This window comes from Lynx canadensis, chromosome B3, assembly GCF_007474595.2.
Source record: "Lynx canadensis isolate LIC74 chromosome B3, mLynCan4.pri.v2, whole genome shotgun sequence".
NCBI classification, from domain to species: Eukaryota; Metazoa; Chordata; class Mammalia; order Carnivora; family Felidae; genus Lynx; species Lynx canadensis.
The window spans coordinates 84,803,937-84,829,482 of record NC_044308.2 but is presented as its reverse complement, the minus strand read 5'-3'; the positions used below and the strand labels follow the sequence as shown (position 1 = coordinate 84,829,482).

Below are 25,546 nucleotides of genomic sequence, written 5' to 3'. Positions count from 1 at the left end.
CTTGCACTACAGTGTTCAGTAGTTATTGTAAGAGAGAGTGGACATCCTGTTAAAGGAATCTTTTTCAGCATCTATTCAAATTTTCATATAGTTTTGCTTTCTTAACTAATTGATGTACTTTAAAACCACTACATTGATAATACTAAGTAATTCTTGCATTCTTGGGATAAACCCTACTGGGTCATTTGACTTCCTGTTGTGTTAAATATACTAGATTTTCATTTTGAATTAGTGTATAGTCCATTTCTAAGCATATTCTATATTTAAATTTTTATCTGTTCTTATTATGTGTTTAGAATTAAGGCTATAGCCAGGTTCATGAAATGAATATTATCTGTTGTTTGAAAATTTAGAACAATTAGTAAAATTTCTAATTCTTCCCATTTGTCTGTTATTAGTCTCTGGGTTTTCTTTTAGCTCTTGGGTCATTTTCAATTTATTTTATCTTTTTGGTTTTTTACAAAACTCTTTTTCATTGAGACTTTCAAAACGCATACTAGCAGGTAATAGTATCATAATTCTGTCCTATTCCTTTTCTCCTTTTATTTTTGTTGGACTTTTTTTTTTCTCTTTTTAAAAAATTAATTAATTTATGTATTCCCATATTATCCCTTCAAAGTTTTTCAACCTGGCTTTATTGAGATAGAATTGACATACAACATTTTGGTAGTTTATGGTTTAAACATAATGATTTATAAATATACATATTTTAAAACGATTACCACAATAAGGTTAGTTAACACATCTATTTTAGTTACATGTTACAATTATTTTTTGTAATGAATACTTTAAAAAACCCTCTCTCTTAGCAACCTTTAAATATATAGTACGGTACTGTTAACTATAGTTAGCATGCTGTACATTACTTCCCCCAAATTCATCTTACAACTGGAAGTTTATGCCCTTTGACCACCTTCACCAATTTTGCCCCTTAACCCCTCCCCACCCCTGGAACCAATCTGTTCTCTGTTTCTATGAGTTCAGTATTTCAGATTCCACATATAAGAGAGAACATACAATATTTGTCTTTCTTTGACTTATTTCACTTAGCATAATGCCCTCAAGGTTCATCTAAATTGTCACAAATGACAGGCTTTCCTTCTTTTTTTTATGGCTGAATTCCATTATTTAGTTGGCTCTTGAACAACACGGGTCAGGGGCACCAACTCTCCCCACTCCTGTCCCCGTGCAGTTGAATGTCTGTATACAGCTTTGACTCCCCCAAAACTTAACTACTAATAGCCTGCTGTTGACCAGAAGCTTTACTGATAGCATAAACAGTCAACTGACATATGTGTTATATGTTGTATGTGTTATATATTGTACTCTTTAAACTATAGGAAAAATGTTAACTGAGAAAATCATAAGGAAGAGAAAATATATCTATAGCACTGTATTTATTGAAAAATTTTTGTTTATAAGTGGACCCACACAGTTCAAACCCCTGTTGTTCATGGGTCAACTGTACATGTATACCACATTTTCTTAATCCATTCATCTGTTGATGGACAGGTTGTTTTTCACACATTGGCTATTATAAATAATGCTGCAGTGAACATGGGGATGCAGATATCTCTTCAAGAGAGTAATTTTGTTTCCTTTGTATATATACCCAGAAGTGGGATTGCTGGATTATGGAGTAGTTCTGTTTTTAATTTTTTGAAGAACCTCCACACTGTTTTCCATAATGGCTGCATCAATTTACATTCCCACCAACAGTGTGCAATGGTTGTCTCTTTTCTACATCTTTGCCGGTACTTGTTATCTCTTGTCTTTTTGATGATAGCTATTCTAACAGTTGTGAGGTGGTATCTCCCTGTGGTTTTGATTTGCAGTTCCCCAATAATTAGTGTTGCTGGACACCTTTTCATGTACCTGTTGGCTATTTGAATATCCCCTTTGAAAAATATCTCTTTGAGTCCTTGGCCATTTTTCTTAGGTCCTCTTTTCTTTTTTTGCCCACTTTAATTGCATTACTTGTTTTATTACTGTTGAATTGTATGAGTTACTAATATTTTGAATACTAATCCATTATCAGATACATATATATAATTCGCAAATATTTTCTTCCATTTCGTAGGTTCGCTTTCCATTTTGTTTATCATCTGTTCTGCTATGCAGAAGCTGTTTAGTTTGACATAGTCCCACTTGTTTGTGTTGGTTTTGGTTTGGAGTTTTGGTTTTGTTGCTTGTGCTTTCATATCTAAAAAAAATCACTGCCAAGACCAATGTCAAAGAGCTTACCTTCTATTTTTCTTCTAGGAGTTTTATGTTAAGTCTTTGATCCATTTCATGTTAGTTTTTGTGAGTGGTATAAGGTAGGAGTCCAGTTTCATTCTTTTGCATGTGAATATCTGTTTTTCTCCATACCATTTATTGAAGAGACTATCTTTTCTCCATTGAGTATTTTTGGATCCCTTGTCAAATATTAGTTGACTATTTACGCATCGGTTTATCTCTGGGTTGTCAGTTCTGTTCCATTGATCTTTGTTTTTATTACAATACAATTTGATGACTATAGTGTTGTAATATAATTTGTAATCAGTAAGTGTGATGCCTCTAGCTTTGTTATTCTTTCTCAGAATTGCTTTGACTATCTTGGGTCTTTTGTGATTCCATATGAATTTTAGTATAGGTTTCTGTTTCTGTGAAAAATGCCATTGGGTTGATAAGGATTACAGTGAATCAGTAGATTACTTTGGATCAAATGAACATTTTAATACTAATCCATGAACCACAGGTTATCTTTCTCTTTATTTGTTTCTTCAATATCTTTCATCAATGTCTTAAAGTTTACATTATGAAAATCTTTTATCTTGGTTAAATTTTTTCCTAAGTAAATTTTTTGGATGCTATTATAAATGAGATTTTCTTTATTTCTTTGGCAGATAATTCAATGTTAGTATATAGAAAAATGACCGATTTTTGTATCCTACATTTTTATTGAATTTGTTTACTAGTTCTAACAGTTTTTTTATGGAGTCTTCTGGATTTTCTTATAAGGTCATGTCATCTACAAAAGGAGATAATTGTATTACTTTCTTTCCAATTCAGATGCTTTCTATTTCTTTTTCTTGCTTGATTGCTCTGGCGAGGACTTCCAGTACTATATTGAGTAAGAGTGATGAGAGTGGGCACCCTGATCTGTTCCTGTTCTTAGGAAAAAATCTTTCAGTTTTTCTCTGTATGATGTTAGCTGTGAGCTTGTCAGATAAGGCCTTAATTATGTTAAGGTGCATTCCTACTCTGTCCAGTTTGTTGAGAGTGTTTGTCATGAATGGATATTGAATTTTGTCAAATTCTTTAGCTGCATCTATGGAGATGATTGTGTGAATTTTATCTTTTAGTCTGTTAATGTGATGTATTCCATCTATTGATTTGCATGTGTTGAACCATCCTGGCATCCAAAGGATGAATCTTACTTTATCATGTTGTTTGATCCTTTAATGTACTGTTGAATTCTGTTTGCTAGTATTTTGTTGAGAATTTTTGCATCTGAACTCATGAGATGTTGGCCTGTAATATTCTTTTCTTATAGTATTCTTAACAAGCTTGGGTATCAAGGTAATGCTCTCCTGATAAAATGAATTTGGAAGTATTCCCTCCTTTTCACTTTTGTGGAAGAGTTTGAGAAGGATTGGTATTACTTCTTTAATTGTTGAGTAGAATTCACAGTGAAACCATCTGGTACAGGGCTTTTCTTTGTTGGAAGGTTTTTGATTACTGCTTCCATCTGCTTACATGTTTAGACTTTCTGTTCTTTGATAATTAAGTCTTGGTAGGTTGTACATTTCTAGGAACTTACCATTTCTTTTAGGTTGTCCAATCGTTTGGCATATAGTTGTTTATCATAATCTCTTACGATCATTTGCATTTCTGCGGTATCAGTTGTGGTATCTCCTCTTTGTTTATAACATTCATTCAGGTCCTCTTTTTTGTGGTTTATTTAGCTAAAGGTTTTCCAATCTTGTTCATATTTTCAAAGAACCAGCTCTTGGTTTTGATCATTTTTTCTGTTTTCCTATTCTTTATTTCATTTATTTCTGCTCTAGTTTTTATTGTTTCCTTTCTTCTGTTAACTTTGGGCTTAGTTTATTCTTCTTTTTCTAGTTCCTTTAGGTGTAAAGTTAGGTTATTTATTTGAGATCTTTTTTTTTTTAGAGAGAGAGAGCACAAACAGGGGAGAGGGGCAGAGGGGGAGAAAGAGAGAATCTTAAGCAGGCTCTGTGCTCAGCGCAGAACCCAGCGTGGAGCTCAGAGCTCAATCCCATGACCCCGGGATCATGACCTGCACCAAAATCAAGAGTCAGACGCTCAACTGACTGAGCCACCCAGGCTCCTCTCTTTTTTCTTGATGTATGTATATATCACTATAAACTCCCCTCTTGAAACTACTTTTGCTGCATTCTATAAATTATGGTTTGTTGTATTTCCTTTTTTGTTTGTCTCAAGACATTTTTAATTTCCCTGTTGATTTCTTTTTTGACCCATTGGTTGTTTAGGAATGTGTCATTTAGTTTCCATGTATTTGTGAATTTTTCAGCTTTCCTCATGTTTTTTTTTTTTTTTTTTTTTTCAACGTTTATTTATTTTTGGGACAGAGAGAGACAGAGCATGAACAGGGGAGGGGCAGAGAGAGAGGGAGACACAGAATCGGAAACAGGCTCCAGGCTCTGAGCCATCAGCCCAGAGCCCGACGCGGGGCTCGAACTCACGGACCGCGAGATCGTGACCTGGCTGAAGTCGGACGCTTAACCGACTGCACCACCCAGGCGCCCCTGGCTTTCCTCATGTTTATTGATTTCTAGTTTAATTCCTTTGTGTTTGGAAAAGATACATGATATAAGATTTCTATCTTCTTGAATTTGTTGAGATTTGTGTTCCAGCACATGATCTGTCCTAGATCATGTTGGCCTGTAATTTTCCATGTGCACTTGAGAAGAATGAATGTGCACTTGAGAAGAATATATATTCTGCTACTGTTGGACAGAATGTTCTATATATATATCTGTTAAGTCTGTTTGGTCTGTAGTACTGTTCAAATGTACTTTCTTGCTTGATTTCCTGTCTGGATGATTTGTTCATTGTTGAGAGTGGGGTGTTAAAGTCCCCAGCTGTTACTGTATTGCTGTTTATTTTGCCTTTACTGTTACTATTTGCTTTATATAGTTAGGTGCTTCAGTGTTGGATGCATACATATTTATAATTGTTTTGTCTTGATGGATTGACCCATTTATGGTAGTGACTTTTTTTTTTTTTTTACCGTTTTTAACACACAGTCTACAAATACAGCAACCTTTGCTTCTTTTTGTTGTTTTACCATTTGCTTAAGATATTGTTTTCCATCCCTTCATTTTCATACTCTGTGTGGTGTTGTCTGTAAAGCTAAAATGAGTCTCTTGTAAGCAGCATATCATTTGGAACTCACTTTTTTTTTTCTGATCTATTCAGCCATTCTGTCTTTTGATTGACAAATTTAATTCATTAAAATTTAAAGTAATTATTGAGAGGTAAAAACTTACTAATGCCATTTTTTCATTGTTTTCTGTTTTGTAGATAGTTTTTTACTTTCTCTATTGGTGTCTTCATTTGTGATCTAAAGACTTTTTAGAGTAGTATGTTTGAGTCCTTTATCATAATTTTTTGTGTATCTACTACAGGATTTTCCTTTGTGGTTACCATGAGGCTTATATAAAATATGTTATATTTATAATGTCTTATTTGAAGCTGATTAGAACTTGATAGGTAGCATACTGAAACTTTAGATTTTTACTTCTTCCTTGCATTTTAGGTTATGATGTTACTACAGTTTATATATTTTTTATATTGTGTATCCAATAACAAATTATTATGTTTATGATTTTTAAACATTTTCTAACTTTTAAACTAGAGTTGTAATTAATTATGTACCATGATTACAGTGGACTTTCTTGTCTTGATACAAATAATCTACTTAATCTTTCCAAAGAAACAGTTTCTCATTTATTATATTCTATTATGTTCTTTTTTTTTTTTTTTTAGAAGGGAGAGCCCTTTTTTTTTTTTTTTAATTTATTTATTTATTTTGAGAGAGAGCAAATGGGGGCCAAGAGAGAGGGAGAGAGAGAATCTCAACCAGGCTCGGCACTGTCAGCAGGATGGCAAGACCCATGTGGGGCTCCAACTCACAAACCATGAGATCATGACCTCAGCTAAAATCAAGAGTTGGACACTTACCTGACTGAGCCCACCAGGCACCCCTATGTTCTATTTTTTAACTCATTAATTTTTGTTTATTATTTCTTAATTTATAAGTTTTATATTGTTCTTTTTCTTCTAGAATTGAATATTATTTGTCTTAGTTTTATTATTTTTTTATTTTATTTTATTTTTTTGTTCAATATATGAAATTTATTGTCAAATTGGTTTCCATACAACACCCAGTGCTCATCCCAAAAGGTGCCCTCCTCAATACCCATCACCCACCCTCCCCTCCCTCCCACCCCCCATCAACCCTCAGTTTGTTCTCAGTTTTTAAGAAGTTTTATTATTTTTTAACAATGAAATAGTCTTAAGGTATAAAACTTTTCTGAGTATATAGCTCCTATCGATTATTTTAGCCTCAGTTTAAACATTTTTTTTTAAATCCTTTCCCTAAACTACCCCTAACTCTTTACCTTCTCCCTAGTCATGTTTGGACCTTCGATGTGCTCTCACAGACCCCTGTAACACTTCCTTGTCATAGTATTTATCACACCATATTATTATTATTTCTTAGATATTTTTATTACTTCTTTCCAAGATAGTTATAATAACTCTCTAGGTAATCTGTGAGTTCTTGTATCCTAACTCTTCCCCATGATAATTTATCTTTGGTACTAGATGGTCAAGTCCTTGAGGGCAGGAATCATATCTCTTTTGCTGTCTTGCTCATCATGTGTTCTCAGACCTCACTGCTCTACAGAAACTATCCTTCTGAAGGTTAGTATCCTGACCATCAAGTCTAAAGTTTTCTCAGTCCTCACCAGGCCCTTTGATTTATCTGATTAACTAAATTTAGTTAATTTAATAAGCATTTTAAAAGATGTAAAAGATTACAGCAGTTAGATTTACAAAATAATTGATTACAAAGCACAGAGTTCCCACACACCCTCTTTCCTCCTTCACATAATTTTCTCTGTCTCTTGTATCCTTGTGGTAACATTTGTTAAAATTGCTGAAACAATATTGATATACTATTATTAACGGAAGTCCATAGTTTACATGAAGAGTTCATTCTCTGTGTTGTACATTGTATGCATTTTGACACATTAGTAACACGTATCCACCATTACAGTATCCTACATAATAGTTTCACTGCCCTAGAACCCCCCTGAGTATTATATCCCCTAATTTAATACTATTGTCTCTTCTCTAAAATGTTCTTCTCCCCTGGCTTCTGTAACACTATAATTACCTTGTTCAACTCCTAGTTTTCTATTATTCCAAGTTTGTCTTCACTGGTTCATCTTTTACCTCCTAACCCCGTATCATAGCTATCCCTCTCATTGTGATATCTCTCATACCTTCTCAACCCCATTCTTGCCATGTACTCCTCCTATCTCTCAATTCTCAGTCATAATTTTGCAGCTGCCTGTTACAGATTTTTACCTACTTCCTCATTACCATTTCAAAGTCACCATTTCATTGCCAAATCAAATCCTCTCATAATTTTCTTGGTTATGTTTAGAAATATCGTATCAGTCACCTAAACTTGACCATTTCCTTTCCCTTGCCCTTCCTCTGTCTCTCCTTTGCTTCTCTTGCCCCTAACCCCTTGATTCATGTTCTTATTACTTTTAAGAGAGTGTTAGAAGGTGGGGGAGTGGGGTGGTAAAGTATCCCCCAAATTAACAAGGCCCTTTGGGAATGGAAAACAAAGCAGGCAACTCCACACAGTTTACACAGAATTTTTGGGGGGTAACTTACTGACACGGGGGATCAGGCAGAGGATAGTCCACAGCAGCTGCATAGTTATTCTCTGCAAAGTCCAGACCTTAGTCCACAAATTTTATAGAATGAAGAGACATGCAGTAGGGCATTGTAGTGAGATCAGAGGGTTCACAAGCACTTTAGATTGTTTGCATGCACCTGATTAACAGCTAACCTTTAATTAGACCTCGTGATACCACCTGTGCATCAGGGAAGGGAAAGACAGTGTTCTCTCTAACAGATTCATGAGAGGCCAAAACAAGCCATCTCAGCCTTGGCAAGCATTTCTAAGGAATGTATATTAACCTCCAAGGGGCCCTGAACACATAGCAACAAGCAAACATGAGTAAGATAGTGAGCCAAAGATGGAGTAAGTATTGAGAGTTATAACAACTCTCTTAAGTATAGGCTCTCATCTCCTGACTTCCCCATCTAAACAGAATAATATTTCTAAAGTAAAATTTTGATTTTTTTTTCCTTAGTGTCTTTCTAGTGCGTGGACTAGACTCTTTAGTCCAGAGCTCAGTTCATACCAGCCAGTCTTGGCTGTTCATGGTTCTTTATGTTACCTTATGCTCTTCTACTTCTTGGCTCCTGCTAAACTACTACTTGTCTTATATATACCTTGACTATATGGGGGACATCTTACTTGAGAAAGCATAGGCATTTTTTTAATACTCTATACCAAATGAATGCATGCCATTTATTAGTTTGCTTTTTAAAAAAAGAAACAACAGTTTCCTTTCTTTTTTCAATACAGTGGGTTCAAATAAATTCACTCTATGTGACATTAAAACGAATTTTGAGCTATTTCTCAAGAAACCGGTAGACAAACCTGATTACAGGCACACCTCGTTTTGCTGTGCTTTAGTTTATTTCACTTCGCAGTTACAGCCATTTTTACATAGTGAAGGTTTGTGGCAACCCTGTGTCAAGCAAGTCTGTCAGCACCATTTTTTCCAACAGCATTTGCTCACTTTTTGTCTGTCTGTCACATTTTGGTAATTCTCGTAATATTTCAAACTTTTTCATTATATTTGTTACGGTGATCCATTATCAGTGGTTATACAGCTTGCTGAAAGCTCAGATGATGGTTAGCATTTTTAGTAATAAAGGTTTTTTTTAATTGAAGTATGTACTTTTTTAGACATAATGCTATTGCACACTTAATAAACTATGATATAGTCCAAATGTAACTTAGAAATGCACTGAGAAACAAAAAAAAATTCATTTGACTTTATTGCTACATTCACTTTATTGTAGCCTAGAACTGAACCTGCAGTATCTCTGAGGTACACTTGTACTTGTCTGATGAACTAGGGAGAAAAAATGAAAAGTTGCATTATTTTTCATAAAATGTTTATTATGAGAGAAAGTAATGTGCACATGCAGGATAAGGTAAGAAGCAGAGAAGGCCAGGGGGAGGGGGAAGGGCGTGGGTAGGATCCCAGGCAGGCTCTGCACTGCAGAAGCCAGTGCGGGGCTCGATCTCACAAACCATGAGATCATGACCTGGGCCAAAATCAAGAGTTGGACACTTACCCAACTGAGCCACCCAGGCACCTCAAAAAAGTTACATTGAGTTATACTCTTATCTCCCTAGACTATTTATAGATCTTTTATTCTCTTTGACTAGATTAACTGATTCCTGTTCCTCATGGTTGAACCACCGGATTTTTTTATTTCAAATCTCAGAATTTGTATTATTATTTCTATTGCAGTGTATATGTAGGGATTCAGAAGTGCTTATAACTTAGCAGACTTTGCTTTGAATTTTCCAGTAGTAAGCTCATAATACTTTGTTAGTGCTATGCGTATTCTTATATGGTCACATAGAAGTTGCAAGTTCATTAATTTCTTCTTTTTTTTTTTCTGGTACCTTATTGTTCATTTTTGTGGTATATATTAAGCTAATGTCAATATACCAAACATTTTAGCAGCAGTAGTTAGTAAGTAGAAAAATAAGAAGAAATGGTGAAAGATTAAAATTTGAGATGAAAGGGCAGCTGAGCTCTGCTTTTACAAATTGTAAGAAGGTCGTGGCACCTGGGTGGCTCAGTTGTAAGTGTCCAACTTCAACTCAGGTCATCATCTCACAGTTCATGGGTTGGAGCCCCATGTTGGGCTCTCTGCTGACAGCTCAAAGTCTAGAGCCTGTTTCAGATTATGTCTTCCTGTCTCTCTGCCCCTCCCCTGCTCGTGTTCTGTTTCTCTCTCTCTCAAGAATAAATAAATGTAAAAAAAAAAATTTAATAAAAAAAATTGGAAGAAGGTCATGGATAATATAAAGATGATTTCTCTTTTACTTTTGCATTGTAAAGATTTATATTCTCTTTTTTCCTACATGGCACATATCTTTCTCTCAACTTTTAGATTTTTTTTTAATGTTTATTTATTTATTTTCGGGGTGGGTACAGAGAGAGAGGAAGACAGAGTACCCCAAGCAGGCTCCACACTATCAGCACAGAGCCTAACACGGGGCTTGAACTCCTGAATGGTGAGATCATGACCTGAGCCAAATCAAGAGCCAGCCGTTTAACCTACTGAGCCACCCAGACACCCCCCAACTTTTAGATTTATATAGTACTAAGTGAACAGTTCTGAGTCTTTCCAATTTTATAAATTATGATTTATGAGTTCTGATTAATAGTCCTTTGCCTAAATAAAATGAAAATGTTAGAAATATTGCAAGAATTCCCAAACCATGACACAGACACACAAAGTAAGAACACGGAGAAGTTCCCTTTCTGCCAGGATCAGAATTTATATATAGTGGATCATGCTTCGAAGTTAAATTCTTAACAGCCTTCTTGAGATGTATTTCTTATACCATACATTTTACTCATTTAAAGTGTACGTGTTTTTAGTGCATTCAAGGGTTGTGCAACTATCATGACAACCTAATTTTAGAATATTTTAGTCCCTTCGAAAGGAGACCCATACCCATTACCAGTAACTCCCCCATTACTGCCAACCATCCCCCACCACACTCACCAGCTCTAAAACTTTTCTTTTTTTAATGTTTATTTATTTTTGAGACAGAGACATAGCATGAGCAGCGGAGGGGCAGAAAGAGAGGGAGACACAGAATTCAAAGCAGGCTCCAGGCTCTGGGCTCTGGGCTGTCTGCACAGAGCCCAACGCAGGGCTTGAACCCACAGACCATGAGATCATGACCTGAGCCAAAGTCAGATACTTAACCGACTGAGCCACCCAGGTGCCCCATACTCCTCAGGTCTAGACAATACTAATCTACTTTCTGTTTCTGCAGATGTGCCTATACTGGGCATATCCTACAAAAGGAGTCAAACAGTATATAGTCTTTTGTGGCAGGCTTCTTAGCACAGTGTTTTCAAAGTTATTCCATATTGCAAGTATATCTCAGCACTTGATTTTTTTTATTGCTGAATAATATTTCATTATATGAGTATACTACATTTCTGTTTATTCATTCATCAGTCGATGGACATTTGGATTGGTTTCACTTTTTAGGTGTTAATAATAATGATGCCATGAATATTCATAGACACATTTTTTACATGGACATTTATAATTATATAAACATTTTTATAAGACTTTTACAGTTTTAGACCTTATATTAAGATCTATGGTTCATTTTGATTGTTGTTTTTGGTGTAAGATCAGAAGTTGTGAGGTAAGAATTCAACTTCATTCTTCTGCTTGTGGATATCCATTTGCCCCAGCACTGTTTGTTGACAAGACTCTTCTTTTCCCATTGAATTGTCTTGGTACTGTTGTCAAAAAGCAATTGACAGTGAATATAAAGGTTTATTTCTGGACCAAAGATTCTGTTCCATATAGACCTGTTTGTCACTTCTTATGACACTATCACAGTGCATTGATTGCTGCTGCAATGTAGCAAGTTTTTAAATTGGGATTATGAGTCCTCCAACTTTGTCTTTTTTTTTTTTCAAGATAGTTGTGGCCATTCCAGATCTTTTATATCTTCCTATGAATTTTAGACTGAGCTTGTCAATTTTTACAAAAACAGCAGCGGGTATTTTGATAGGGATTACATTAAGTTTGTCGATCAGTTTGAGGGTACTATCTTAACAATATTAAGTCTTTCCGTCCATGAGTGTGAAATTTTTTTTAAAGATCTTTAATTTTGTTTGACAATGTTTTGTGATTTTTCAGAGTATAAGTTTTGAACTTCTGTTTTCAGAGTATAAGTTTTATGCTTAACTTTTTGTTAAGTACTTTTGTACCTATTTACCTAAGTAATTCATTAGTTTTAGTGACATGGCTTTATAAAAGGAATTTTCTTATGTTTGTTTTCTGATTGTTCATTGTTGGTATATACAAATACTTGATTTTTACATGTGGGTATTGTATCCTGAACTCATTTAATAGCTCTAAAAACTTTTTAGTAGATTCCTTTCTGTATACAAAATCATCTCATCTGCAAGTGGATGTAGTTTTATTTATTCCTTTGCAGTCATATTATTAATTGATTCTCTTTGTTATTGATCTACTCAGGTGTTCTGTTTCCTTTTGAGTTGAATTTAGTAATTTGTGTCTCTAGGTATTTTTCCATTTAATCTAAGTTATCTAATTTGTTGGCATAAATTAATATTGTTCATAGTTGCCTTATAATCTTTTTTATTTCTGTAACATGTATAATGATATCTCTTTAGTTTCTGATTTTAGTAATTTGATTCTTCTTGTTTTCTTGTTCAGTCTAGCTATAAGGTTCAATTTTTTTTTTTATTATCTCAACCAATTTTTGGTTTTGTTGATTTTTTTCTCTGTTGTTTTTCTGTTCCATTTCATTTTCTTTCCACTCTAGTTTTTATTAATTCCTTCCTGTACCTGCTTTGATTTTAGTTGCTCTTCTTCTAGTTTTTTAAGGTAGAAAGTTTAGTTATTGATGCAAGATCTTTCCATCTTTTTTTTTTTTAAGTTATTTATTTTGAGAGGGAGATTGAGAGAGCATGAGCAGGGGAGGGTCAGAAAGAGAGCGAGAGAGAGAATCCCAAACAGGCTCCACACTGTCAGTGCAGAGCCCCATGTGGGGCTCGAATTCACAAACCTTGAGATCATGACTTGAGCCGAAATCAATCAAGAGTCAGACGCTTAACCAACTGAGCCACCCAGGCACCCCATCTTTTTTTAATACAAGCATTTACATCTATAAATTTACCAATGAGCACTGTTTTACCTGCATGCCATCACTTTTGGTATGTTATGTTTTCATTTTCATCATCTCTAAGTATTTTCTTATTTCCCTTGACATTTATTCTTTCAGTTATTTAGGAGTACATTGTTTCATTTCTACGTGTATGTGAAATTCCCAAAGTTTTTTTTCTTTTATCGATTTCTAATTTCATTCCATTGTGATTAGAAAATATACTTTGCATAATTTCAGTCTTTTCAAATTTATTGAGGCTTTTTAATTGCCAAATGATCTGGCCTGAAGGACGTTCTTGTATTCTTGAGAAGAATGTGTTTTCTGCTAGAAGAATGTGTTTCTCCACTTTCTGGAGTGTTCTATAGATGTCCTTTTAGGTCTAGTTGGTTTATAGTGTTGTTCAAGTCTTCTGTTTTCCTGTTGATACCCTTTTCTTTGTCTAATATTGAAAGTAGGGTATTGAAGTCTTCAACTACGATTGTAGAAGTGTCTTGTTTCTGTCTCCAATTCTGTTTTTGTTTCATTCATTTTGAAGCTCTGTGTGAGTACATGTGTGTTAATTTTATATCTTCTTAGTAGGTTGACCTTTTAACATTAGGAAATGTCTCTTTATCACTGACATTTTTTGTTTTAAAGTCTAATATTAACTATAGCCACCCCAGATTTCTTGGTTACTGTTTGCATGGTATCTTTTTCCATTTATTTTGCTTTCAACATTATTTGTGTCTTTGAATCAAAAGTGTATTGGTAGTGGTGGTTGTTTACTTGATCATTTATTTTCTAATGATGGGGCTAAACTAATCCTGCAAAGTCTATTTCCCCACAATGTGCAGCCTCAGATCTCCCTGCTCAAAAAATTTTTTAAAGTTTTTTATCTTTTAGCAGGGCTACCATGGGTTCTCCCTGGGCTGACATAATCTAATATTTAAGTTTCTACTTTGGCCCCCTTCACCAGTTAGTTTTTTGTTGTTTATTGTGGATGTATGTGTGGCTTAGAGGTTGCTGTCATAGTCAGAGTGTTTATATTTTTAATCCCATGTTCACCCAGAGACTAGTACCTTGGAGGTTTGCTCTCTGGTTGCTCCAAAGAGAGTACGGCCTTGGATATGCACAGTCATTGACTGGATGTTGTTTTTAAGTTGTGGCTTCCTAGGAGTTGACCCTGAGTTTAAGTAGAGTACTATGAGGCTTAACTTTGTGTTGGTAAGTCTGTGTGGGTTGGGGAATGCTTTCCTATCTGTCCTGCATCTTACTCTGATTGCTCTTGTGTGGGTTCCAGTTAGTACATGTACACAGGTTTCTTGACCCCTAGACTTGACTGTGTTCTCAAGAGGGTTCTTCTTGGCTGTCTCTTTCTACTTCTCTTTCTCTCTTGGCTGCTCTGCTCTTTTACTTGTGTCTGGAGGTGCTACTTCTCTTAATTGCTTTTTTCCACCGTGCTTTTTCTTGTTTTTGACAATACCCATAGGCATGGAGTTTTGTTTCAAAATAAAATCATTCCCCTCAGCCAGAGCTGCTACTTAAGCTCTTTGTCCATATGATCTGCCCTTCACCCTGATCAGAACACATGTAGTGGCAGTACTCTGCCACTGTATTATACCTGAGCTGCAGTCAAGGACCAACTTTTCCTAGAGTAATAACCTACCTCTATAAGTGGACACTTGGGGAGGGATTGGCAGTTCTTCATCTTCCTACCTTTCTTTCCCCTATCAGTGTGAAACCTTTATCCCACTGATAAGCTAGGGTGGGAAAATTGGAACAGACTCAGCCTTTTGCACCTAGAATTTCTGTTGTAAGAGAGGCCATAGCTGCCTGGAATAGTTTATGCAGCATGGAACTGGACGGGAGAGAAACACAGCCAGCAGACTACTGCTCCCAGGGTGAGACCATATTTCCAGTCTGGGACCTGGAGGGGATGAGGAACCCTTATCTTGGCCTAAGTACAATGCCCAGGGTAAAGCTGTAATATGGAAGTAAAGGGGTAGCATAAGGGAGCAGTCATGGCTCAGATGCCAAAGATTCACTCTGTTTTTACCAGATTTGGTAGATTTTCTTAAATGTATGTTTCGCCATTTGCTATATGCCCTTAAGACAATATTAAGAGACTTTAAGTGATTTTTAAAAAATCATCCTCATCACTGAGATTATTATTTTGACTGGGAAAGGGTCCACTGAGATTCTTACTCTATAATTCTGGAAGTTGTCCCCCTCCCCCCCAAAATTATATTTTATTCCTTGGGTTAGATTATCCCGCCAGTACACTAAATACACCGAAAATCTTCTAAGTGTTCACCACATAAAGTGAAATATTGCTATCAGTGAAAGCAGCTAAAATATCTTCGTTCCTGATTTTAAGTTGCTGATGTTGAAACCCACATTCATGACCTTATAGCTCCTTCAAAATGTGTAGGAAAATCTAGTTGTCTGACTAACCTTTCTTAGGTTTGTTTGTTTCCTTTTTAATTCCTACATACTATAGTAGTGAAAACATTACCTCTGATCATAAAGTTCATTAGTCCATGCATTGTTAAATCACCCTAGACCGAATGTAGTATGCCCTAGTTAACTTGGAAGGCCAAATGTCACTCAAGAAATTTGTTTTTATGAGCAGTTTTAATTTGAGGGAGACCTTAAAAAAATGTCCAAGACCTTGTCAGTTATTCCATATGGTTCTATAATATTTGTGTATAAATTTCTTATTTTGTACTTTGAAGAAATGGATCATTTCTCACTCATATTTCTACTGCTATACTTAGTTTTATTTCTAAAACACATCCATTTAACTCTGGGATTCATCTACATTGTACAGTAGATAATTCTTTAGGTGCTTCATGCATTCACACATGTCTTTCCTGATAACTCTTTTCTCCTCTTCATTTGTCAGATCTCACTTGCCTTCACCAAACTTAGCATTACTCTTTCCTTTAAGTGTCTCTGTTTCTCCAGTCGGAAGTAATCATACCTTTCTTTTATTCCACTGGCAAGTTTATAACTTTCCTAATTTTTTACTTACAATTACATATCTTCCTCTGTAGGTTATAAGATTTAATTCATTTTCCTCTTTTTATTGCCACATACTTTGTACATTGAACTTAATTATTGGATGAGTGAATAGATAAATTAATGATTAAATGAATGGTATAATCTTTTATTTTACAGTCGAGAGACTCACAAGATCGCAGTGTTTTATGTTGCTGAAGGACAAGAAGACAAACATTCCATTCTCACCAATACAGGTGGAAGTCAAGCATATGAAGATTTTGTAGCCGGTCTTGGTTGGGAGGTATTGTTTTTATTTCTTTTTTTTTTTTTTTATGTTTGCTTATTTTTGAGAAAGATCGCAAGTGGGGGAGGGACAGAGAGAGAGAGAGAGAATCCCAAACAGTTTCCGCACTATCAGCGCAAAGCCCAACGCAGTGTTCAAACTCAGGAACCATGAGGTCACAACCAGAGCTGAAATCCAGAGTTGGACACTGAACCGACTGAACCTCCTAAGCACCCCGATTGGGAGGTATTGTTTTTAAATTATACCAAATATCATTGTATTTTTATTTGGAGGCAGTGGTTTTCTTTTGCTTTCTAGCTTATTTTAGAATTATTTTAGGAGACTCAACAACTTAACGATGGGTTTGTTACTGTTTCTGCTTTATTTCCCATCTGCAAAGACAGAAGCAGTTCAGACCTTGAAAGGAAGGTTGTTGGCTTTTTTTAATGAGTCAGTATATTGTTAGAGAGCACTGAAGTCATAGGTTTAGGAGAGCTGGATTTTCCTCACAGCTGTGACCACTAGACAAGTGATCTTCAAACTAAGATATGAATATCTTTAGTGCTGTACCAAGGCTTTTAGGCTAGTTTAGAGGAGATTAATTTCTAGTTCCTCAACTTTACTGAAATTAATGCCTGAAAACCTTTCTGCAGTCACTTGCCTCACCTTTTCAGTTCTTCAACTTTGTAAAAGAAAGGCATACCACACACTCATTCAAGTCCTACATTGCCCCAAAATGTTTGATGCCAAAAAAAAAAGTTCATTCAAGAAGGCATGTTCTGAGAGAGTCTCTGACAGCAAATCAACAAATGTTGAAAGGCACTGCACTTCATGTTATCCTGGCAACCTGCTCATGTCAAGGTTCCTGTACCAAATCTGTCTATCTTAGAATTGTTAACTCAGAAGGGAGGTATTTGTCATAGAAATTTGGATTAATATGTTTACCCAAATTGACACAGGAAGTGTCAGACATTTTCTATCAGAAAGGGAATTCGATGCTGGCTGATCGATTTGTCATTAATAGCAGGCATTTTATATATATCAGCCAAATCAGTAGCTCTACAATTTTGATGAAAATATATTAAAAGCATATACGTGTGACATACAGTACACTAGAAATTATATCTTTTGTAGTAGTTTAAACTAATGATGAAAATTTTCATTATAGTTGTCAGTTTAATACATAGTTTCTTAAAATTCTTATAGTACATGAGCAAAATTGTTGAAGACCACTGCACTAGACTATAAGCTCCTCCTAGAGGAAAAGCACTTTGATCTCATTGAACTTTCCTTTGTTTCTTGTTGTTAAACTAACCTTCATTTTTTTTTTTAAGTTTATTTATTTATTTTGAGAGTGAACGAGCAGGGGAGGGGCAGAGAGAGAGTGAGAGAATCCTAAGCAGGCTCTGCACTGGTGGTGCACAGTTAGGAGGGGCTTGAACTCACAAACCATTAAATCATGACCTAAGCCTAAATCAAGAGTCGGACGCTTAACCAACTGAGCCACCTAGCCGCCTCTGATTTTTCCTTTTAAAAGACATCCCAGTGCCTTGTACAGTGTCCGATACATAAGCCTTTAGCTTTCGGTATATATTTTTATGGCTTACCTTACATGTTATTTCACTTTGAGTTACTTGGGGTCTCTGTTCCTGTTTGCGTATTTGTCAAGGTAATCTATTTTAGGCAATAGATATGGGAAGTTCAGTTGAGATTAGTTATGTGAAAGTGCTTCAGAAAGTATAAACACTCTAAATAAATTTTCTGTTAAAAAAAAAACAAACATATTAGTAAAAGCAAGAGACATTTGGAAAAGAACAAATTAGCAGTACTCACATTTCCTTATTTCAAAACTTAATACAAGCAATAGTAATCAAACAGTATGGCAGTGCACCAAAAATAGACATATTGATCAATGGAAAAGAATTAAGATTCTAGAACTAAACTCATATATCTATGGTCAACTGATTTTTAACAAGTGACAGCACCATCCAGTGGAGAAAGAATAGTCTTTTCAACAAATGGTGCCAGAACAAACTGGAAAGCCACATGCAAAAGAATAAAGTTGGACTATTACCTCACACTATATACAAAAATTAACTCAAAAAGGGTCAAAAACCTAATTGTAAAAGCTAAAAGTATGAAACTCTTAAAAGACAACATGAGGTAAATATTCATGACCTTGGATTTGGATAAGGCTTTTTTTTCCTTGCTTTATAGAGGTATAATTGACAAATAAAAGGGATTTTTAGATATGACACTAAAAACATGAGCAACAAAGGAAAAATAAATAAATTGGACTTCAGACTTTAAACTTTGATGCTTCAAAGGGCATCATAAATAATGTGAAAAGACAACCCACAGAATTTGAGAAAACTGAAATCATATATGTGATAAGGGACTTCTATCTAAGATATACAAAGAACTCCTACAAATCAATAATTAGAAAACAACCCAATTAAAAAATTAGGACCTGAATAAACATTTCTCTTAATAAGATATGCAGATAGCCAGGAGGCTCATGAAAAGATGCTCAACATCATTATCAGAAAAATGCAAATCAAAGCCACAGAAAAAAACTACTTCACACCCATTAAGATAGCTAGGATCAAAAAGTCAAATACTAACAACTGTAGGGCAGGATTCACCACAATCTGAACCCTCTTACACTGCTATTAGGAATGTGAAATAGTGCAACTGCTGTGGAAAACAATCTGGAAGCTCATCAAATAGTAGAACACTGAATTACCGTATCAGAAATTCCACTCTTAGATAGGTATCTAAGACAAATGGAATTGTATATATAGACAAAAACTTGTACATGAATGTTCATAGTAGCATTTTTCACAATAGCCAAAAGGTGGAAAAAACCCAAATGTCCATCAATGGGTGAATGGATAAAATGTGGTATATTACTATAATGGAATATTATTTAGCCATGAAGAGGAGTGAAATCTTGACGTGTGCTCCAGTGTGGATGTACCTTGAAAATGAAAATATTATGTTAAATGAAACAAACCAGTCACAAAGACCAGGTGTTATGATCCGTTTATATGCAACATACACACACACACACACACACACACACACACACACGTACAGAAAATAGGTTTGTGGTTGCTTCAGACTAGTTGGAAGGATGAGGGAAGATCAGGGTGATAGCTAAAGAGTACAGGGTTTCTTTTTGAAGTGATGAAAATGTTCTGAGATTGACTGTGGTGATGATTGCACTTACCTGTGAATATATTAACGTGCATTGAGTTGTACAGTGGAAACTTTCACTTTTAAGAAGATCAAGAGGCATACTCTGCTTACTCTTCACACTAAGTGTAACAAAAACTTTGGACATTACATATAAAACAAATATTAAAAGACTCTGAAAGGCGATGAGAAGAAGACAGACCAACTCAGGACCAAGGAATGACATCATGATGGGTTCTCAAGGTTTTCTTTTTGTCTCATATATCTCCAACTTGAATCTGAAATAGCCAGCAACCTAGAAACATCAACAAGCGTTGACCAAAAGAATCCCAACAAAAGCCCACTCTTTCTAGCCAACGGATCAGGAAAGGGGCAGTCTAGAGAAAGAAAATATTTAGACAGTAACTGCTCTACTCCAACCAAACACCAACCAAACTCCAACAACCAAAGTAAATACTTTGACTTCCATCTCCATTTCTGACAACAAAGGTCAGTTAGGGAGCCTAGACTTTCACCCTCATGAGACTCCACACCACAAGGTTAGTGGAGACTACATGAGGAACCTGGAATCTCCAGCATAATGAGTTACCCTGCCTCCTCCCTGGGTAGATCACAGGAAGCCTGGTGGAAAAGTAGGCCTTTCACCATCATCCAGCAGTAATGAGACTAACCCTACTAACTAAGGACTAACCTTGTCTCAGTGGATACGACATAGGAAACCAGAACTCCTGCCTCCACCTAACAGTAATGAAGATCTCCCTTCTGCAGGTGTCAGCAGAAGTTAAGTGGGGAACCTCCATCTAACTATAGTGAGACAGTAACCACCTCACTTCTTTGACAGAGCTGTGTCACAAAACAGCCAACTAAGACAGGAGGATTAAATAGGATGTATAGTCTCATAACATGAAAATGTCTAGTCTTTGATCAAAAATCATACCAGGACCCAGAGAGGCCTCAAACTGAATGAAAAGAGGACAGTAGATACCAACACCAAGTGACAAAGATTTTGGGATAACCATAATATAAATGCCTTCACAAGCAGTGAAGAACACAATTGAAATAAATGAAAAATAGGAAGTCTCAGTAATAAAAAAAAAAAAAAAGGAAGATACAAGAAAGAACTACATGGAAATTTTAGAACTGAAAATTTCATTACTGAAATAAAAAGCTCAGTAGATGGGCGCAGCAACAGAGTCAGATAGATATGGGGGTACAGAAGAATCAATAAACTGGAAGATAAAACAGTAAAAATGTGAACAGCAGAGAGAGAATAGACTTTTTTTTTTTTAACATTTATTTATTTTTGAGACAGAGAGAGAGCACGAACAGGGAGGGTCAGAGAAAGAGGGAGACACAGAATCTGAAGCAGGCTCCAGGCTCTGAGCTGTCAGCACAGAGCCCGATGCGGGGCTCGAACCCACAGACTGTGAGATCATGACCTGAGCCGAAGTCGGATGCTTAACCGACTGAGCCACCCAGGCGCCCCTAGACTTTTTTTTTTTTTAAGAGAGAGAGCAAGAGCACATTGTGTGGACAAAGGGGCAAAGGCAGAAGGAAGGTAGGGGTGGGGAGAGAGAAAGAGAGAATCTCAAGCAGGCTCTATGCTTAGCACAGATCCTGACACAAGGCTCGATCCCATGACCCTGGGATCATTACCTGAGCCAAAATCAAGAATTGGACACTCAACCGACTGAGCTACATAGGTGCCCAAGAGAGAGAATAGATTTAAGGACAATGAACAAAGTATCAGAGACCTATGAGACTATGACAAAAGATTTAACATTCCTGTTATCTGAGGGAGACGAGAAAGAGGTTGAGTCTGAAAATTACTTGAAGAGATAATGTTGAAAACTTCCTAAATTTGGCAGGAGAAATAAAGCTAATAAAGCTACAGATTGAAGAAGCTGGGTGAAACCCAAACAGGATAAATCTAAAGGAATCCATACTAAGACACATCATAATTAAATTTCTGAAAAATAAGAAGTCTCAAAAAAATGTCAAAAGCATCCGGAGAAAATTTGTTCCTTGTCTATAAGGGGAAAACAATTAGAATAATAATGAATTTCTCATCAGAAAAAAGTGACAATATTTTTCAAGTGCTAAATGAAAAAAATGCTGTCAACCAGAATCATATAGCTAGTAAAGGAATAAAGCAAAACATTCTCAGATGAAGGAAAACTTAGAGAACTTGTTGCCAGCAGACCTACCCTAAAAGAAGAACTAAAAGACATTCTATTAACAGAAAGGAAGTGACAGAACCTTGGAACACCAGAAAGAAAGAGTGTGGCAAGAAAAAATATGGGTAAATACACTAGGCTTTACTTCCCCTCTGATGTTTTCATAGTTATGTTTGATGGTTGATACAAAAATTATTTCACTGTCTGAGGTGCCTGGGTGGCTCAGTTGGTTGAGTGTCCGACTTCAGGTCAGGTCATGATCTCATGGTTCGTGAGCTCAAGCCCCACATTGAGCTTGCTGTTGTCAGTGCAGAGCCTGCTTCATATCCTCTGTCCACCCCCCCCCCCGCCCCTTTCTTGCTCACACTCTCTCAAAAATAAATAAAAACATTTATAGAAAAAATAAAATAATTAAAAAATTATTTCACTGTCTGATGTCTTTAAAAAAAATTTTTTTTAATGTTTATTTGTTTTTGAGAGAGCGCAAGCAGGGGAGGGGAAGAGAGAGAGGGAGACACAGAATCTAAAGCAGGCTCCAAGCTCTGCGCTGTCAGCACAGAGCCCGATGTAGAGCTCAAACTCACAGACTGCAAAATCATGACCTGAGCTGGGGTTGGACGCTTAACTGACTGAGCCATCCAGGCACCCCTATATGGCATTCTTGAAATGACCATTTTAGTGTGAAAAACAGATTACTGATTGCCAGGGTTTGAGGGGGTAGGTTAAGAGGGAAGTGAGGATCCTTGTGATGAAAATGTTGTTTCTTAATCGTATCAATGCCAGTATCCTGGTTATAATACAGTTTTGCATTGGAGGAATCTGGTACAAGTCACATAACACTTCTTGTGAATCTACAGTTATCTCTAGATAAAAATTTTAATTAAAAACATAGAGACCATCAAGTATTACAAAAGTGTTTAGAGCAAAGGAACACTAAAATGAGACTTTTTCTCCATGACATGATCAGAGAATTGACCTGAAGATAAATAACCTGTTCACTAAAACAAACAAAAGGTCTGCACTTATATGCTATTTTTCACCTATCATAATTAACAAAGATCATAAAGTTTGATAATATATTTGAGAGGCCATGAGGGAAACAGGTATTCGTATTCACTATTGGTGACATCTGTAGAGAGCTATTTGGTAGTGAGCTTCATATTAAAAGTGCATATGCCCTTTGACTTACAGTTCCACTTTTAATTATTTGTCCTACAGATCTACTTTCACAAATGCAACATGACATGTATTCTGTGTTATTCACTGCAGCATTGACTATAATAGCAAAGACTGGAAACAGCCTAAATATCCTTCAAGTAGGGGACTAGTTAAATTATTATACATCAAGAAAATAAACTTCTGTGAAGCCATGAAAACAAAACAAATGAGGAAGCTCTTTACTTACTAATGAGTACTTTTCAGGGTATTTTAAGTGCAAAAAAAAAGCAAGGTGCCAAACATTATATGTGTGTGCTGTGTGTGTGTATACACACATACATATAAGAATTTAATTGTATATACAGAGAACGTTTTTGGAAGGATATTTAATAAACTGCTTTCTGGAAGGGGAACTGAGTAGCTATACACAAGAGCTATCAAAGGAAGAATTTTGGTATATTTTTGAGTTTTTAATTATATGAATGTATTACTGAGCCAATTTTTTTTTTAAATTTTATAAGTGATGAGGCAATCTTGTAGTGGTGTAAAAACTAATTTTTCATATGTTCAGCCATTGTAACTGATATTGATAGTTGAGACATGTTTAGTTTACATGGTACAAAGATTGGTTTTTATAATTCACTTTATCAGTTACTTGGATTTTTTTTTATTTTAATTTTTATTGAAGTATAATTAACATACTGTTATGTTACTTTCAAGTGTACAGTATAATGATCCAATAATTGTATACATTACTCAATGCTCATCACAATAAGTATACTCAATTCCCTTTATCTATTTCACCCACGCCGCCCCCCCCCTTCCCTCTGGCAACCACCAGTTTTCTATATTTAAGAGTCTGCTTTTTTGTTTGTTCCTTTTTCTCTTTGCTCATCTGTTCTTTTAAATTCCGCATATGAGTGAAATCATAAACTGACTATTTTACTTCGCATTATACCCTCTAGGTCCATCCATATTTCAGATTTTATTTTTTAAAAATATACATATAAAGTGGTTTCTCCGAGTGAAGAGATGCAAGCAGTGTTTAAGTTTCTTTTTTCTTTTGTGTTTCTTTTTCCTTTCTAGTATTTCTTTAATTTTCAGTAAGACAAGACAAGTTGCTGGCTTTGTGTATCACACGAGTCCAAAGAATATCACTCAATGCAGTGACCCTGATATTAGCATGTCTTTTATTTATACTCAGGAAAAAAATATGTGCAAAAATCTGCACAGATTAATTTGTACTTTTTTAATGCATGAGAAGTGCAGTTCTGCATTTTTGTATTTTTGTTCTGAGCTGTGTGATAGGTACTGATAATTAAGAAACCAGTTTCAATGTGTAAATATGACATATCTAATTAATCATCTTATCAAAGTGACATTATTGTTTTAACTTTCCAGTCTTGGTTTTTGCCACTTGATTTTTCTCTCTGGCCTTGGTGTCCTCCCATAGCCTTCACAATTTAGCATTAACACCTAGTAGCCTAACAAAAGATGCATAGTGCACAGCAGTTGATTTCTTTCCTAATTAACTCCTACTAATTAGGCATCCTCAAATACCTAAGAAAAAGTACCAGTGTGAACAGAGCAGCTCTAACTAATAATTCTGGATCAAGCATTAGTTGAGAACATGCAAAAGGCTTGTTCTCCATATATTTTTGCAAATTGAGAAATTTGAGTCTTTTTCAATAGTAAGTTCTTGAGTTTTGTTTAGTTGACTAATATTATGTGTCTCTTCATTGCTCCCAGGTCAATCTTACAAACCACTGTGGTTTCATGGGAGGACTACAAAAAAACAAAAGCACTGGATTGACCACACCGTATTTTGCTACCTCCACAGTAGAAGTAATATTTCATGTATCAACAAGAATGCCTTCTGATACTGATGACTCTTTGACCAAAAAAGTAAGTGCTGAGAAAAAACATTGAAATCCTAGTAATTAAGAAAATAAATATATAAAATATGTAAGTAATCTAACTGATCAAGCACTGTTTCTGAGTACTCCACACTCTTCCCCTAATGCTGTCTTCAGAAACAGGATTGTTGTAAAGCAAATGCTGTTTTCTTTAACAATAACATTGAAAGTTAATTGCCTTAACAAAGGATTTGTCTTCAAGAAAATGGGGATATGACAAATTGAGAAAACTTCTTTATATGTTCAAATTGGTGAAATTGTATTTCAAGTCTTTTCATACATGGATAGATATAACTGTTACACTGAATGAGAGCAAAAAATATAGATAAATTATTACAAAGCACTTAAAATATAACATACTTTATCACAAGTTTTAACTAAAACTAACAGAGCAAATAAAGTAAGCCTTCATTAATTATGAAAAACATTTTACTGCCTTAGAATTTATGAGAGATATGATGGAATGGTTTTGATGGCCCACATCTTTTAAAACCTACACTACCATTTTTCTGTGGCTGGCACTGGCATTCAAAAGTTGTTCTAGCACAGTTGTATATATTCAGTCCATGTTTGGTTTTCTTAGGGAGAAATATTTTTAAGAGTAAAACCTTACCTTGTCCAACATTTCTTTACCTTCTCTTCCTCCTTCTCCTTCAATTTATTAAAAACTGCTAACTTAATATCATTGATCATTTTACTTGATACTCTTCTGCCTGATATCAAAACTCTT

At 35.4% G+C, this 25,546-nt stretch overlaps 1 protein-coding gene across 7 annotated transcripts in view; it reads left to right on the top strand.

Annotated features, from left to right (window-relative positions):
• RALGAPA1 (Ral GTPase activating protein catalytic subunit alpha 1) overlaps window positions 1–25,546 on the top strand; it is a 274,567-nt gene that overhangs the window by 189,809 nt on the left and 59,212 nt on the right. For 6 of the 7 annotated variants that reach the window (XM_030318952.1, XM_032593697.1, XM_032593698.1 and 3 more), the window contains 2 exons: window positions 16,262–16,385; window positions 24,650–24,805. In XM_030318952.1, the coding sequence (XP_030174812.1) occupies window positions 16,262–16,385; window positions 24,650–24,805 (280 nt within the window). Of the gene's footprint in view, window positions 1–16,261; window positions 16,386–24,649; window positions 24,810–25,546 lie in introns of all 7 variants that reach the window. The other variant, XM_030318955.1, reaches the window with a different exon arrangement.